At 40.1% G+C, this 18,297-nt stretch overlaps 2 protein-coding genes across 4 annotated transcripts; both read right to left on the bottom strand.

Annotated features, from left to right (window-relative positions):
* Nucleotides 1-579: 579 nt before the first annotated feature.
* LOC108411078 (oocyte zinc finger protein XlCOF6-like) lies at nt 580-7,715 on the bottom strand. Its single transcript, XM_037546914.1, has 3 exons — nt 7,648-7,715; nt 6,827-6,913; nt 580-4,243 (listed from the first exon to the last, which is right to left on the bottom strand). The coding sequence occupies exon 3, from the start codon at nt 4,116-4,118 to the stop codon at nt 2,070-2,072; it is 2,049 nt and encodes a 682-aa protein (XP_037402811.1). The 5' UTR covers nt 4,119-4,243; nt 6,827-6,913; nt 7,648-7,715; the 3' UTR covers nt 580-2,069.
* A 3,424-nt stretch (nt 7,716-11,139) lies between these two features.
* mfap3l (microfibril associated protein 3 like) lies at nt 11,140-17,704 on the bottom strand. 3 transcript variants are annotated; one of them, XM_017682471.2, is made up of 3 exons: nt 17,487-17,704; nt 16,081-16,512; nt 11,140-13,238 (listed from the first exon to the last, which is right to left on the bottom strand). In XM_017682471.2, the coding sequence occupies exons 2-3, from the start codon at nt 16,406-16,408 to the stop codon at nt 12,343-12,345; spliced, it is 1,224 nt and encodes a 407-aa protein (XP_017537960.1). In that variant the 5' UTR covers nt 16,409-16,512; nt 17,487-17,704; the 3' UTR covers nt 11,140-12,342. The 3 variants fall into 3 exon arrangements, with proteins under 3 accessions (XP_017537960.1, XP_037391683.1, XP_017537961.1); XM_037535786.1 differs by lacking the exon at nt 17,487-17,704 and adding an exon at nt 17,329-17,427; XM_017682472.2 differs by lacking the exon at nt 17,487-17,704 and adding an exon at nt 16,901-17,143.
* Between the last annotated feature and the right edge of the window lie 593 nt (nt 17,705-18,297).

Consider the following 18,297-nt stretch of genomic DNA (forward strand, 5'->3'; position numbering starts at 1 on the left):
TCTACCCAGGAAATCCCACACCCAGTTGACTGGTTTTCATCAGTACTCGCCTGCTCACTGCTCAGAACACTCTGCTACGCTTCCATGAGCCATAAAACTAATGTAAAAGCTGAAGAGGAGCACCTAGAAAGATGCACTGGATGAAAAGTGCTACATAATGTTGCTAATGTGGAGCTTCAAGGCAGAATAAATTTTCATTAAAATGTCTGCCAATATGTATGAAGTGCTGTACTGTCACCTGGTGCAGCTGCATGGTCTCTCCACAGTAAAACTGCTCATCTGTCACGACAAGATAAAAAGCACAGGCAGTAAGGTTTTCAGAAAGCATCATGAGGTTCCAAATCTATTAGGCTTCTTTGCATGACTCACTGAACTGGAGTCATACGGATGAGATCTGGTGGGGTTTAGACCAGATGCTATGTGAACATTTGAACACTTAGTTATGAAAGCATACATTCCACACCCACCACAGATATAGCTTATAATGTTTTAACATCGCAAATACTTCATGCTCCGAAAGCGCTCACTGAACATTTGTGCAAGAACACACACACAATAAAAAAAATCAGAGAAAGAATATAAAGAACATGAATCTAAATTTATTTGCGTAAGGAAAATGAGAATGGTTCATACTGAAACACTGCCATTCATTAATTGCTACTTTGCTTCTGCAATAAAAAAAAACGGCAATATGATGATTTTAATTACCAGTTGAAAAATTGCTGCACTAAACATGCACTGATGCTGCATGTATGAACTAGACCTACACTAAGATTTTTCATTTTACTGTAATAATAGTTGTGGTCGAATACAGCATTATACTATAGAACTATAGTTCATGCAGTTGTAACAGGCTACTGTATGTAAATAATCTATTTTAACCAATTAATATCAAGGAATCATTTTTACTATCTATGGAAATAACAGAAGATGTTTCATAACCATGATTAACATTCTATACTGAGTTTCCAGTTTATTAGGTATACTTACCTTGTACCTTGACTCCTTGGCCATTTTGTCAGAAACACCATACACGTGCACTTCGTAGGTCTACAGTTACTGACTGTATTCTATGTATTTCTGCAGAATTTATCAGCCCCCCTCTACCTCTTCCATCAATGGAAAGAGACCACCATAAGAACACTGACCAGGCATCTGTTGGGTAGTGCACCATTCTCAGCACAGCACCGACACTCACATTAGTGAGTGTTGCGCCGGTACAAAAGCAATGTAGAGGTTAAGCATCTGCGCTTACTGCCCATTTTATTACAAACACCTACTTTGTTGGTCCACAGTTAGGGGATTTTACCCCTGTACAAGAAACAAGAACTAACCCAAATAGGAGCCATCAGAACTTGGCTCATTTTTTCAGCCATTTGAGAGGCAACTAGAATAAAGTCATAACCACTTTAAAGCATCTAATTTTGCTAACTAGAAATCAAAGTATAAGCAAAGCTTATATTTTTATATGACAAAAAAGCCAAGCATAAAGACTAATAATCTTAGTTCTAACCTACAAACAAATCATTCTAAAAATGAACACATCCACATACTATTCTAGTTTTTGAGTTTATTCATCATGTCTTCACCACTAAATTGTGGAGTACAGGTCCTGTTGGTACCAATCTTGAGCAGGTACCAAAACCCATAGAACTGGACGCTTTGGAACTGGATCGATTCCAGTTTACTGTGCCAAAGCTTCCAGTACTTCATACAGTGTAGTTTCGGACCACAGGACCACTGCAGTCTGGACTATTTTTAACCTATCAGAGTCAAGCGTTAAGAGCTATTAAAAGATCTCAGCAACAACACTGTGCTTGAAACTCTTATAACAATGCAACATCCACTACCAAGTCAATGTCATCGCTGTGTTGAGAATGATCCATGGCGGTCCTTTTCCACTGAGAACTGGGTAAAGTGGGGGCTTATAAATTGTGCAGCAACAGATTGACTACCGTCAGTACCTTTAAACCTACAAAGTGCAAGTATATGGAGGTTTTCAGATAAAAGTACCACTGAGCACAGATACAAGTCAAGTACAGGTTTAAAGTGGACAAAGGACAAATGATTCAGACACGTTTCTGAGAGCTTACGTCTGGGAGCTCTTTTGCATGATGAGTTTTTTGATGCAATTTCAAACTGTAGCTACGAGCATAGCTTTTTCCACATGTCTCACAGCGGTGGTTGCGCTCTCGTGTGTGTGTTTTCGCGTGTCTGGACAGCTCAGACTTATCAATGAAGCACCTCTTACACTCTGTGCAAGCAAAGGGCTTCTCTCCGGAGTGGATTCTCTTGTGCCGGTTCAGTAAGGCCGTGTCGGCAAAACATTTACCACATATCTCACAAGCTTTGGGTTTAATCCCGCTGTGCCAGCGCTGATGCTTCACGAAATGAGAGGCATCACTGAATCTTCTCCCGCAAAGAGTGCAATGGAAGGGTTTCTCTCCAGTGTGGATTCGCCGGTGTGTGGCCATGTTACCTGCGTGAGAAAATCTTTTCCCGCACTCTGGACACTCGAAAGGACGTTCCCCGGTGTGTGTTCTTTGGTGTTCACGAAGGAACGCTTCCTTCTTGAAGCCCTTTCCACATGTCTCGCATTCAAATGGCCTTTCGGTGGAGTGGGTCTTGACATGAGCTTTGAGTTTCTTCTCATCGGCTAAGCTTTTGCCACACTCTGGACAAGTGAACGCAAAGTTATGGGAGGTTTTATTTTGGGCCTGCAGATGTCCATGAGAACAACTCTTCCCATGTCCTATGCAGTCACACTGTTTTAAACCAGAATGTGTCTGCCGATGCCACTGAAGTCTCCCTGCTGTTGTGAAACATCTTCCACACTGTGAACACTTGTGTTTTTTCTCACCTTTGTGATAGCGCTGGTGAATTTTAAGCTCTACTGATAGCCTGAAAGATGTTTTACAATCTGAGCAGTTGAACTTATTCTCGTCTGTGTGGATCTTTTCATGCCTTTTCAGTCTGATTTGGTGGCGGAATTTCAAGCCACACTGTGAACATTCAAATGTTTTGCCACTGGAAAGACCTCGCATATGACTTTTCAGCAAATGTCGATGGGTAAAATCTTTTCCACACTGAAAACAGTGGTGTAGCTTAATTTGGGAATGCGAATGCTGATGCTGAAGTAGACTTCTTGAGCTGGAGAAGCTCCCTCCACACTTTGCACAAGTATACGATTTTTGTCCGGTATGTACTCGCTTGTGGATTGTCAGGTAAACTGAATGAGTGAAAAGTTTTCCACAGTCAGAACAGCTATAAGGTTTCTTACCAGAATGGAAAGCTTTGTGAATCTTCAGTTTGGTTGCGTCCTTAAAAGTTTTCCCACATTTTATACATTTAAAAGGACGGTCAGGGTCATGTGTTTGCATGTGGTGAACTGGCCTTTCTGTGGAAAGTTCCTTTTCCAGTGAACAACAAACAGGAGCAGGAGCCTCTTCTGTATGAGTCTTCAGATGAAACTTCAGTTCACCCGAGCGTATGAAAGTTTGCGCGCAGTATTTGCACTGAAACGGCTTCTCTCCCGTGTGGATTCGGTTGTGAATGTTCAGGTTCCGCATGTTCGCAAAATTCTTCCCACATGTGCTACAAATAAATGTCTCCACCTTCATATGGGTCTTGATGTGGCGGGTAAGGTAATACTGTAGAGCGAACCTTTTCCCACACTCCTGGCACGAGTACGGCTTTTCTCCTGTGTGTGTCTGCTCATGGCTTTTCAGGTTGCTGGCCGTGCTGAACGCTTTTCCACACCGAGAGCACTCAAATGGTTTTTCACCCGTATGTGACCTTTCATGTATTCGAAGATGGCTGGGATCTCTGCAGATCTTACCACAGAACCTGCACAACTGTATTTTATCCCTGATGGAGATCAGACGACGCTCAGCAGGGCTCATTTTTTCATATACTGATCTAGACTTACTAGATTCAGCAGCAACTTCAAGCTCCTTCATCTTTAACATGTATATTTCATGATCATCTTTATAATCATGCTCATCCCAAATGATCTCTGTCTTGATACCAGGAGTTCCATCAACACTTGCAGGGTCTTTCCGTGTTTCAACAGCTGAATAATCCAGCCACTCTCTGGCCGTGTTGTGGTCAGTTGCCATGATGTCTAAAATCCTCCTTCAGCACCACAATGTAAAATTATTTTGGGAAGGATCAATTTGGGTAAGTCCCAGATTATGTCCTTTGTAAGTGTTTAACACATCTTTACCTCCTCCTTTAAAGACCCCTGTAGGAGAAAAAATCCCACTCAGTTAATAACAAAACAACATAATAATCCACTTGGCATTTCACGTTAGAACAACGTAAACCTGTGAAATCACCACAGTTTTCCATTCCATTTGAGATAATTATGATAATTATCTGTACTTATTTACGTCCATTTGCTAATCCCCAATTTTAAGTCTAAACTTAGATCTGGAATGTTTCTTTCCAGTGTAATACACAAAAATGATAAGTAAACAACATAAATAATAACAGCAATACTGCAATAGCAACAATACATCAATTTTAATATTCACAGTAATGATGTAGGACAATCAGCCTGGGTCTTAATCACCTAATTGCCAAACAATAAAACAAACCATCAGTCTACAAGCTTCTAGCTTCATAATAATAAGCATGTGAGTTCCTGGAATCTCTACTGCAATATTTCCCAGTTATGAGCTGCTGAGATCTTTTATACGAAAGCACGCATGTGTAGCAATTAGGTGCTAATTTCTGTCAAAACGGGGAAAACAATTTAAAGAGAAGATAAAGTAGATGACACAGCTCTACTGCAGATATTAAAATTCAACCTTTGGAGTGTTCTCTTGATCTGATGAATTAATACAGAGCACATTCAAAGTTAGAAACTGTCCATTCAGCGTTTAAAGCTACCTCTGCTGTTCCTCCGAGAGGACGTTCTAAAACGCCATGTGAAATCAGCTTAATCAGGATTAATGTACTAAAACAGTGATGCAGCAACACCAAATTTATCTCATTTGTTTCTGTTCACAAACACCGTGTACTGCCCAAAGTATCCCCCCCTCTATATTTAAACCTGTTATAAAGAAACTATGTGGCGTAAGGTGATAAAACAACAAACGCACAGGTACAAAATTTCCCTTCTCATCTTACAGGCTGTAAACACTGTCTAGAGCCGCAATGCAAAGAATTTTTCGATCACTTATGAAAAGACTTCTAACGATACCACACGATTTACTACAGGATTTCTATAAGAATCTTATGGTAAATTCAGACATTCACTATGGTTTACTACAAAAAACAAGTACTGCAGATTCTTAAAAGACAGTATTACATGCATATTATAGGAAGTGAAAATATCTATTATTATATTTTGCATAACTTTGACAGCATTATAGAAGTATTACACCTACATCTGTTATCTTTAACAAAGGTTCACCCCATAATATAATGGTAGAAATTTGGTGTCACAAGGTTGTTCTTTATTACATTAAGCCGCTCCCTTATGACTTGGTTCAATAGAGAGGAAAAAAGCGTAAACGGTTGCTTTGTCTTAGGATTACAGTCGTGTTCTTCTGGCCGAGTTTATGGTCAGTAAGATGTGACGGATGGTTTTTCTAGGTCATTAAGAACATTAAGCTTTTTCCCACATTACCCTTAAGAACACGATCTAATGTAATACTACAGAAATTTCTACAGGATTCAAATGAGAACGGTATAGTAAATGAAGCCGTTTCAGAAAAACAGTTGTAAACATGCTCTATATTGAAAAATCTTTGCTTTAAACATCGTTTAAATCAGGAAAAAAAATCAACAAGGAGAAAGAGGCATTCTTTCAATTAAAATGTCTTTATTTTGTTGACGTCCCACCTGGACTGTTTTAAAATGCCCACCTGCGGCCACAAACCTTCCCTTCACATCTCACTGGCTGTACACACTGTTTATATATTATATATATAACAGTGGGATGTGGAGGGAGATTCTGTGCCTGTAGCTTGTGGTTTATACAATATAGATCTATTATAGTATTACTGTACAGATATTTTCATGAGAGCCCCGTCTATGGAAAATGCTTTACGTAAAACCTCACTGGGTATTTTTAGTTCACCGGCTCATCCATTTAGCGGTAGACAGAGATGATGTAGTGTCTGTAGGTGGTTGTCATATTTAATCATCAAGCTTTGTCCTTATAATGAATTTCAATGGGGATAAAAACATGGCGATGGTATCTTTGTCTTTTGCCCAATGTGTTTCATTATGTTTACACGACACAAGGTGTATTTGGCTCCAAGTACAGTCCAATGTTGTTTAGGAATAGTTGCTAATATCTGATACAGCTTTGGCAACTCGGCCATTCTGAACGAATCGCTATGTTTACTTTATAAGCCGAATAACGGCACCAAGGCTGAAGTTGGCTTCCTCTTCGCCAGGTTGTTGTTCGAATTTTCCAGTTCCACCTTAAATGGTGCAGCAGTTACAGTCTGGTGCCCGAGGCCTCGGGAGCAAGAACCTAACTGCTGCAGCATTTAAGGTGGAACGGACAAATTCGATCAAGATAACGGTTTGAGGTGGCTGACGAGGCAACACTTGCATTTAACCCGCTTTGTAGCGTTAGAGGGACAATAATCGTCACATAAAGTTGACAAACATGTAACTAAGGTAGCGAAGTGACTATTTTAGCTTCTTAGCTAAACGCTCTTAACGCACTACCGTCCAGTTCGCGGCGTCATTCCTTCATTCATACAGTCTCACTCTGTTTTAGCCTATAGTGACACCGGGAGCTCAGCGGTGTGGAAGATGCTATGGAAAGGCACGCTCAAAACGTGTCAATAAATAATCTGAATACCTTTTTTCCGACCACCTTTTCCGTCCCGACCCCCAGGCTGAGAATCCACTGGTTTAAAGGTAAGGAAAGTCGTCAGATCGCCCCCTGCTGTTCAAAATGTAGACCGACAATGAAGTTGAGATGATTCGCATCGCAGGTTAAATGACATTCAGCGATGTCATTCAGTCATTAGATGAGTATCGAAAACGAGCGACTAACAACAAAATGAGAAACAGAAACAGAGATTTTAATAATGTTTTTTGTCCAAAACGGACTACAAACCCCGTCGCGCCAATGGCGGTACAATCATAAGATCCTATAGAGCGACGGCGGCACTAGACAATGGGATTTGTAGTTCGATTGTATTTTAATCGTTACAATTCTGGGGTTCGGCAACATAGTGTGCTACTATACTGTGTTAATAGCTAGTTTGTTTGTGTGGTTGCAAAATCGGCTATGATTTATTTAATCCGTTTTATTACAAAAAAAACCTCGACAATACAATGAATGGTGGTAAATTTTCAGGAGTAGGAAAACAAATGTATCAAGGCATAACATTTCCAATGTAATGTTTTACAAATATTAACATTATTACATGTCCTTACTGAATTTCTGACGTTAAACGGGCTTTCTAAAACAACATGTGGATTTGGGTTGCGTAACAGTAAATGACGTCATATTTACTAAACAATGATGCATTAAAACTGAATATATCCGAACATTTATCAAGCGAACAAAAAGTGAATTTTGACAGCCCAGTAGCCCAGCACACAGTCCTGCGCACCACCCTCGCCTTTCACACTCGCCGCCTCACTGCAGGAGCGCCCTTCACAGACACTGACCTTGTGAACTGGTGGTTGTGAATAAAGTCTAAATGCAGCACCAAAACTGATCCAGTTCTGTTTTATTGTGGCGTTGACCTTATTATAATAATAATAATAATGTGATATTTCTTCCGGAGGGTGCTTTTATTTACTGTCAAGTTAAAAGTCCTAATCGCAGCAAATCGTCTGTAGTAAATGGAAGAAATCTGTCCCCCTTCAAAACAATGGGCCTCATTCACCAACTGTGCTCAAGAAGAATTTTCTGCCCACTTACTGTGCTCCTCTACAGAGAACATAGTTATGCACATTTTAACATACAATTACTGTTTATTTGCTGCATTTGACATATTGGGATGAGAAAAAAAATAAAATGTGGCCTGTGCAATATGCTAAACAGATAAATATTTAATAATAATAAGATAAATAATTAGAGACTGTGCACTAAAATGTGCAGAAAATGTCATATTTAAGTTTGTTCCCTGTAGAATATGCATTCTCTCAGTTTCACTTAGGCAGTCAATAAATTATGTGACATTTACAGAATGGAGAAATGATTTGACATCATTTATATCACTCACAATGTTCTTAAGAACAGCAATAAATGTCCTGTTTTAAATTAAAATTAAGGTCTTGATCATTTTACATCTTAATGATTATTCTTAATTGCAATAAGCTTTTTATAAAATAATCACAGTAACATAAACACCAACTCTGTAAAATAAAAAATGTAAATTTTGTCATACAATACACTATCACCACCACTACTACTACTACCACCACCACCACCACTACTGCTACTACCAACACCACCACCACTACTACTACTACTACTAGTACTACCACCACCATTACTACTACTACCACTACTACTACCACCACCACCACCACTACTACTACTACCACCACCATTACTACTACTACCACTACTACTACTACCACCACCATTACTACTACTACCACTACTACTACCACCACCACCACCACTACTACTACTACCACCACCATTACTACTACTACCACTACTACTACTACCACCACCACTACTACTACTACCACTACTACTACCACCACTACTACTACTATCACTACTTCTACCACTACCAACATCACTACCACTACCACCATTACTAAAACCAACACCACTACTACTACTACTCCCAACACCACTTCTACCACTACCACCAAAACTACTGCTACTACCACCACTAATAATAATAATAATAATAAACAAAATTCAACATTTACACAATACGTGCAACTGCTTTAAAATGCAAATGATTTACACAACACATTAGATGTGGATTTTATGTACTAAGTTGCAAGTCCATCTCCAGGATTATACCAATGCTAAAGGCTACTCTAGTACGTTACCTGGCAGTGAAACTCCAGTGGGTGAAAGAAAATTTATCATAAAAGTTTTCAAGAGAATTGAACATCATATCCTAAAACGAGTTCTCCTGCTGAAGCAGAGAGAAGACTAAATGATTCTGCAGCATGTGAAGCCACAGTCAATGTCACATTCAGAGCGGAGCGGCCACATTCAGCTCTACTAAATCCCGAGGCAGTACAGCACTAATAGATGCTCAAAGCCAGTTTAGTAAAACCATGAAAGCATGTGATGCATCTGCTTGCCTGTTTTATAGCACGCTATGGCTACTACAACGTATGTATCAGAATTCGTAAGTCTGTCAGGCTACACTGTTGTCTTTGCACAGTGTGTCTCTGTGGTGAGTGTGTGCTCTTCTTTAGCATCAACCACAGAACCTCTCACTGCTCTTTATCAATCTAAACTTGCTGCAGAATTAACTCTGAAGAGGAACAGAAGTGTGGTATTTCGGTGATAAACAGCTTCAAGGAGCACTCAAAACATCACTGGATAAAGGTCACTTTTTGCCCTTAGAAATGGATACAGAGCAGACACAAAGCTTACATATGATTCTGTTAAAACAAGTTTTTTCAACGTTATCTGCAATCAGTAATGGTGGGTGACACATCAAAATATCATCGCAACATTTGAAGGCCTTTTGTACAGCAGTATATGAAAGGTTGAATAACAATTTTTTTCTACATAAATATAAGGTAAAATATATTCTAGAGAGAACAGATACAGATTTGCATATTTTTAATTAACTTTCTACAGGCCACATTTTTAATATGTTATATTAAGCGTAAAAACAAATACTGAATTAAAATGTGCAGAAGTGTGTTCTCTGTAGAGGATGTATTAGCTTATTTTCACTTAGGAAAAACAACAAAAACGTCTTCATTTACTAGGGGCACCATAACTTTTACATAAAGCTGGATTTTACCATATATAATTTTTCCTGAGGTTGGGACAAAATGCACCTGCAAAACAGCAGAACCACACTTAAAAAAAACCCTAGGAGTACCAAAGTACTCTGCTTATGAAGGAACAAACCACTTGTGCAAATAAGGGAATAAAATAAAGATGATGTCATGATAGACTGACATTCAATCAGCTGCTTGTCACCTAAACAATAAAACGCAGAGGGAATGCTATCGCAAAATGACATCAGAGCCGTGACGTTATTAGCGATAAACACACAACCGTGAGTGTTCTATTGCTTTTATACAACAGTTAAATAAATAAAATAAGAAATCAATAACTTGGGCCGTGAACGTCATTTAATGTTTTAATGTTCATGGTTCCTTCCGCCAAATTATAGTTCCTTAACAATCAGCTCGTTGCTACGTCAGAGTAACGAGCTCCGCCCACTCGCTGCTCAGCCGGCGGTTCGTACTCCAAACTCCGAAACTGTCATCACCACTGGGCAGCTCTTTGTTTTTTATTGCGGCAGTTTTATGGCTCAGTCCCATTTGGTCAGACTCTGAAGATCAGCGCACACATTTGGCGAGTGGTATTTGTTTCATTTCTGGCCAATTCCATGTTTAGGTGTTTTTCTGTCACAGCTGCCGACTGAAAAGCTGCTCAGCCCTGATGACAGTTTGGGAATTTATTGTAGTCTCATCTTCAGAGTCTGACCAAATCGGCTGTCGCTGAAATGTGATCTTAAAACTACCCATTTTCTGTATTTGCACAAATTAAAAATGGCTTGGGCGTCCCCTACAGCTGCCCAACTCGTTGCTTAGCAACAGCGTCTAGCGGAGTGATACAGTGTTTGTGAAAAACCCGGGATGTTATGGCGAAATAACAGCACGGCCAGAACGCCTCTCCACCAATCAGCTTGCGTGGCCGGAACTAACTGTTGTATAATACGCAGTTACTACCCTGTTTACAGGCTCTTTATAACTGATTTAATATATGCCTTTATGATACATGCAGTACTTCAGCGTTCAGGAAATATTCATAAAAGCATATTGTGATGTAATTCATCACATAACAATACTGTCATATTGCATTCCTGTCCAGGTTGCACTGTCTGGAATAACCAGTTAAATGAAAAAACACTCAGCTGATCCAGCAGGTATAGTTCATACAGTTAGCCCCCAACAGACCCTTCAGTACAAATCAAAACTCTGACACCTGGATGACACAGCAGACAGGTTTTTATTTCACTACAAAAAAGCTGTTTGAAGAGCACCGAATTAGCAGAGGGGGGAAGTCCAAAATGCCCTGCCCTCCCACTTTAATTCCAACAGTTAAGCACAAATTATCATTCTTTTCACATGCAATAAGCTTTTTTTTTTCTTGGAAAGAGGGTCTGGAGGGCCTTAGGCTGCTTAGAAAGTGAAACAAGGATTTAAGGCTGAAAATTCAAGCATATTTCCAAACAACTTAGGAAACTCCATAAATCTCACTTCTTCTTTACATAAAAGGAATAAATAATGGATAACCATCCAAATTATTACAATGAAAAGCCCTAAAAATAAAAATATAGGGACCAGTCCAATGAAAAAAGAGCAACAGATACCAGGCTGTACATTTGAGCTTAAAGGAAAATAACACTAACACATCTAATACTACTCAAAATAAAACCACTAATGATAATGATCATTATATTATAAGGATTCCAGTGGTCATTCAATGATAAACCTTTCATCCTCTCAAACTGAGAGTTGCAGAATTTTTCAAACTCCTGTCAAACTGATGATTATAAAACACTCACTGACAATAGCTCACCTAGGAAAATGTTTCTACCCCTTTTAAAGCCCAACTTCAGAACTCAATAACATGCATTTGTCATGCATTTAAAGAGGGACCAATCTAACAGATTAAGTCGTTAAGCTTTACAATGAGTCTTACACTCTCACAATAATGGTAAATGCACTTCAGTCTCAAATGGTCCTGCAAACCTGAAACACTTACGAGTTAAATCATCTTTCAGCAGATATGGAACAGACAATCTACAGCAATATCTAATAGATTATGAAAGGGATGATCTAGATCCATATCCAACAGTAGCCCTAGTTTCTAGTAGCCTATACAAGCTTGAGCATCTGACTTTATATCCATCAATAGCCCTAGTTTCAGTTAGCATAAATATAAAATCAGTGCTTGAGGTGGTTGATTTCCTAAGTTGACCATTTCTCCGAAAATACATTCAACATGAATTGTCATGGAAAAAACTAAAAGGTTCTCAGTGTTCTGTCAAGTTGATTCGTGATGAAAGCAGGTAATCTAACGGTTTGAGTGTTTTTCCATTCAGAATCAGAGAAAAACAAAAAAAATGACTTGACCTCTTTTTTTATTTGTAAAATGCATAGCAACTTAACCATCCTGTGTTTAGGATATTACACATGGCTTTCATAGATGACTTGGTTAGTCACTGATGCGCCTCCTCCTTTCTCAGGCTCCACTTGCTCTCTCTCTTCTGACTCCACCTCCAGAGACAGCTGAGCCAGTGGGGGAGGCGAGGAGGGCATTTCAGGCAGGGGCGGAGCCTCCATGCTGCAGGCTGCTTCGGCTAGCTGCGGGTGAACTGAAACCTGAATAGCAATTTGTTGAGGCTGCTCATGAAGCGAAGCATCATCAGAATCTGTGGTTGGAGATCCACTCCGCTCCCTTTCTCTCGTTCTTTCCCGCAGGATGGTGAAAACGTTGGCCATCGCAGATCCTCCAGTAGCCCCGCCTCCACGGCAACCGCTGTCATGACCTTCAGGGGCCTGTCGAACGAAAGTGTGCCTCATCTCCTCAACCCCTACTACTTCAAGGATCTCTTCCATGAACGTACGGCAGTTCATGATCAGTGGTGGTAGAGGAATGCTACGTGCCAGCTCCTCAATGTAACGTGCAAACTCCATGGTCTTGAACTGTGTGACCTTGGCCAACTCCAGCGTCTTCGCTGATGTTATAATCGGAATCCGCTTTGCAATCTCAAAGGCCTTCTGGAGCTTCTCTGCACCTTCAGTGCGGAAAAACTCATTTATGGCCTTCTCTGTCTTCTTCAGATGGCTGCTCATCATACACAGGCGTGTTACGTTCAGGACCATGATGATCGTGAAAGTCACCAGACACACAACCATGTAGTACACTCCCATGTCCCCATTTGTGAAGACTACACGGACTGTCACCGTGTAATTAGCCGTGCCGTAAACATTAGATGCCATGCAGGTGTATTTGCCACGGTCTGCAAATGTGATGCTGGTGATGTTGAGGATTCCATTATCCAGAATCCACCATCTTCCATCTGTGGAAACACAATGAAAGAAGAAAGTTTTCAGGGCATGTTAAAATCTTTTAGGACTGTAATCTGTTAGGACATTAAAATGAATAGAGATTTATTACAAAACAAATTCTTTGCTGGCCCAAATAGCATTGTATGAGTGCCCAAATACTCATTCTCCAACAACCTTAGAAACAATAAGATTGACTTTTCATAAAAGTATGCTCCATACTGCAGTTCGAAATACATCCTATTAACAGCATCTACCACTGACAGCACAAATATATAATGTGAAATAAGCCATGGTTTACACCATGCAGCCTATCATTCCTGGATAAGGCTGTGCTCCCACACATGTAATTTCTTAGGGGTCTTTGCTCAGTTTCACCAGCCATGTGGAAAGTGTTGCAGTTTGTCAGGCTCTCAGGTGAGGTGATGTAATGCCTGGCATGAATTAATGATGCATTTAACTGATCCAGCTAAATGTATTTATTTTTTTAACAATGTCTATATAAGAACAATAAATGTTCTATTAGACAGAGAAATTAATGTCAGTGTAGAAAACAAAAACTCCAGTATTAAAACTAGCTGAACAGTCCAAACGTCTTCTAGAAATAAAAGATGCGCCGTAATACATCTGAACATGGCAATTCGACTGCATTGATTTAGAGATGCTGTATTAATTATGATAATATTCAGTAATTTCTTCTAGTGAAAATTACAGTTTTTCCAATCACATTTGTGTTTTCTGTGCATTTCTCAAATTAACCCTGAACTGTGCCCAAGCACACATTAAAATTCAAGCTGTTACAATGAACTGGCTAATTTCCTAAGGAATCACAATCGTGACTTTGGAGATTTGTTCCCCAGTCTTTCAAAAACAGTAAACAGCAGTCCAAAACTTAACAACTTTAACTAATGCTGATGAGCAAGACAAAGTTAACTACTAATAAATAAATTTTGCTGGGGTAGTCTTTTCTAAATGCACTACCACTCTTTGTAAAGCACAGTGTAAGTTTTGTGGTTATGCTGCGTCAGAGGTTTTTTGCTCCATGATTCCATAAGTCATTCCTTTTATAGCATCAGCCCTGCCACTGCAGCAGTCCTATTACTTACTGGCATCAGGCTGAGTCCATTTGGCCTGACCTGTAAGCAAAAGCCTCAGCAAATAGCAATTCATTAATGCATTATGCGCTCGTGGAACTAAAGCACATTTAATCTTAGTTCTCAAATGGCTGGCAAGCCTGAAGTATCAAAACTGTTGGCTCTTTAAAGGAACATGTACCAGCACACTTAATGCAAATGTCCGAGTATAAAACAATTACAATCAAGATCATTTCTAAGAGTTATGTTTAAGTAGCTGAACGGTTTCACAAAGGCAAGCACTTCAGTCCAGTGCTACAGTGTAAATGTTGCAGTAGATGCACTACAGTGGCAAGACCACAGTGGAAATAAACTCCACTGTAATCACAAAGCACCTCTGTAGCTGTGTTTTCTAAGGACAAAAGCTAAAGAACTTGAAAGTCATGTTACAGTACGACTGTAATTAGTCCTCAAAGGCCTTAGCCACAAGCCTTTATAAGAGAACAGTATAAGAAATAGAAAGAAGGCACCTGCATCTGTACTCTTATTTTCAAACCAATCTCCAAAAACTTTTTTCTTCCCTGTTCTTATTGCTACTTGTGTAGGCATGGTAATATGGTCTCTATGGCTGGAAATACTATCCTAAAACATTGGTTTATACCAAAAACTGTCTTGATAGGCTGTTTATAAAGGGCAGGCCACACTCAGGAAACAAGCTTGTGCCACTCTTGATTCTCTGAAACACAAGTTTGGTTTAATAGGGAATGAGGCCAGTCGACTCTTGTGTCATGAAGCTAGAGGCCCTTGCATGCATGCGCATTTCTGAGCAACATCAATAATGCATGCTCAGACTAGTTGTGGATGAGGGTTGGACAACAAAACAGTGAAAACGTTGAAGCTCACTGCCACACAAAAAACATGACAAACCTGTGTACAAACCACACTCAGAGATAATTACTGAAGACTATTCTAAACATAGCAGAGCTGCTTTGATCAAACTATACCTTACAGTAAATGAAAAGAGGTGGTGATGTTTACTTCTATCCAAAGGGCTCAGTACATATTTTGAGAACAAGTAAGAGCATGTTGGCCATGCTTCACACAGAAATTATTTCATTGCTCTGTGGATGATGCACACTAGCAGACACAATTCAATCAATCAATCAATACATTCACACTGCAAACTTATATTGCATAAGCTTTGACATTAATTACGTTTGGGTCCTCCTCTATTGTGCTCCATGTATGTTTTGTGTTGTTTTATGTATTGTATGTCTAAGTTTGTTTGTATGTTTGTGCCGTTACATCCTGTTGCACTAAACAAACACCATATTGTGTGGCAATAAAAGAATCTGTGTGTACACCTTAATGTGTTCTACAATAATTTGATAACACACCGTACTTAAGCATAAGGTTCCCTGATCTTTTTCAAAGTCTGGGTTGTGCAGAAATTATGATCTACATTTGGGCAGTGGTGACAATTGACAGACTTATAAGGATCATCCACTGCTCAGATATATACTTCCAGAGTTATACTTCAAATTAAAGCTTACATGTATCAGACCTTTATACACAAAGATCAGACATGAACGGTGAGACATGTTACACTGTGGGGTATAATGCTGCCATATTTATCAGTGACTTAATTGGTGCATTTTCTATTTTGTAAATGGTTTGCATCTGATAACTGATTCCCAGATCTTTATGTGCTTCTTCAGCGGTTTGGCTCCATACCACAGTGCCCATTTTAGCATCCAGACTTAAAAATCCACTCATAACTTACCACTTCTTTCAGTGTCCAAGTGGTGACCATGGGAATTAAACCACTGAACATTCGGAAAAGGGTCTCCGGTGATGTTGCAGTCGATCAAAACGCAGTTGCCCTCCCGGGCAATGATCTGGGTGATGGTGGTGAGAACCATGGGGACAGAGCCTCCATCTGCCCTGTTCCAGCTTTCGCTGCTGTTTCCATCCGCCAGTGAAAAGTTCAAGGCCTCTGTGGTGCGGATGCTGAGAACAGACACTAAATAAATTAAAACGTATCCGTTTACCCCTTTCATTTTTTTTGCCTTCACCGCCTTTCTGGACCAACCCCTGAGATGAAATGTCATTCCACTCGTGTCTTCATGTTAGGCTGACAGGTTATCTACAGGCAGCCCAGCAAACACAGACAGATCTCCTGGTGCTTGGAGTCTTCTGTTCTTCAGCAGATCCACTGCAACGAAGAGGGGAGAAGGAGAAAAATACAAACACGTTATTTAGGCAGCAGGCAATTTTACCGTAGGCAAAACGGCTCTAATTCAGTTTTATCACGAGATAGCACTCCCCTGACGACAAAAAGGCCCATAAAAAGACGCCAACAATAGCAATGAAGAAACGATCGCGTTACACCGTGTAAACAAAGATACTGCGATAGTTCAACGGCAAGTACAACAGCTCTAATTCCCACGCCTGCTAACCTAGATGCCAATGCAATTGATACCAACGTTAATAAATAGAGGTAAACAGCCAAATAACGTTAGATATAAAGCGATAAAATGAACTGATAACTGTGGTGGTCTGAAAGACAAACCAAAATATACAGAGAAACGAACGTTACTGACCCGCTAACAGCAACCAGTACACTGCCGTTACCACTCAGGCTCCGGTGGATCAACTAGCTAGCTAGCAGTTCACATTCATTACCCGACGTTGTTTTCTAAATAAAAATTTCACATCATGGCTAAGTGACCACACTGAGACCAACATGGACTTAGATATATACAGAAAGAGCCCCACAGTGTAAAGTAATTGATAAATAGCTGATGCTAACTCTGTCTAGCTAGTCAGCTGATGAGCGGAAAAAGCAGCCCGAGCGAAGCAGGATGTGAGCGTCTCTCTCTCTCTCTCTCTCTCTCTCTCTCTCTCTCTCTCTCTCTCTCAGACTAAACCGCTACTCGCTCAGTTACCGGTTTAACACACGAAGATATGTGATGTACTAAATATCACTGCCGACAAATGCCGTCGAGTACAGCGACAGTGCTGTGTTTACCCCGAGGATAAGCTGTAACCGCGTTTTCACCATATTTAGACATCGAGAAAGCTCATCTTTAGCGAAGAACACCAGCTAACGTTAGCGCTGGTCGCCGTCATTAGCGGACTAGCCGCGCAGGCTGGCAACACTTCTCTAAATGTTTTAAATCCGCTTACCACATCGTCTGCTGAGACCGACGTATTTGGCTTTTACCAGACCTCGACCAAAAAACGGCGGTTAACAGCAAAAAAGACCCGGCTTGTAGCCATCGGAAATTTTCTCCACCTCCTCTCTCTCCTTGCCGTGTTGGCTGCGTGAATGTAGTAGGGCAGTCTATTGTATACAAGACCAAGCTCTCTCTCTCTCTCTCTCTCTCATACATGCACTAGCTCTCTCTGTCACTCTCTCACCTCTCACACTCTCATACAAGACCAAGCTCTCTCTCTCATACAAGCACTAGCTCTCTCTGTCACTCTATCTCTCCTCTACTATTCTAGCACTAGCGCCTCTCTTTCTCTGTCTGTACTCTAAGAGCTGGCACTGTTCAGGCTTTGGCACTGAACACAGTACGAGCTTTCTTTTGGCTTTTATCTCTTTTAATCCGGATTCTGTGAGTGCTGTGAACCTTTCTGTGAATTTTTACTTTTTTTCTTTTAAGGAGTTCCGTTCAGAAAAAAAAACCCACATTAATCTGAAATGCTGGAGATGTTTTAGACCTGTGTCTTACAGACTATCATTTAAAAAAAAAAAATTATCCACTTTATTTTCCCCATGAAGATAAGAGCAGAGAACAGTTTTATTTATTGTAGCTCTGAGGCCTGATATGCAGAATCAATCCAGATGTAATTTGTTGAATTCTGCACAAAGTAAGAATGTATACACAATATGTTTAAAAGTATTATCCAGACACCCCTAAGTAGCAAATTCAGCTACTTTAAGATGACCTCACTAATGCTCTTGTGGCTGAATGCAATTAAATCCTCACAG

The sequence above is a fragment of the Pygocentrus nattereri genome, chromosome 2 (genome assembly GCF_015220715.1).
Source record: "Pygocentrus nattereri isolate fPygNat1 chromosome 2, fPygNat1.pri, whole genome shotgun sequence".
Classification (NCBI taxonomy): domain Eukaryota; kingdom Metazoa; phylum Chordata; class Actinopteri; order Characiformes; family Serrasalmidae; genus Pygocentrus; species Pygocentrus nattereri.

Bases quoted from the DNA above. Each gene is read 5' to 3' on its own strand.
- LOC108411078 (XM_037546914.1), bottom strand. From the start codon at position 4,118: ATGGCAACTGACCACAACACGGCCAGAGAGTGGCTGGATTATTCAGCT.
- mfap3l (XM_017682471.2), bottom strand. From the start codon at position 16,408: ATGACATTTCATCTCAGGGGTTGGTCCAGAAAGGCGGTGAAGGCAAAA. The intron at 13,239-16,080 runs GTAAGTTATGAG...GTGTTTCCACAG, and splicing joins CTTGGACACTGAAAGAAGTG to ATGGAAGATGGTGGATTCTG.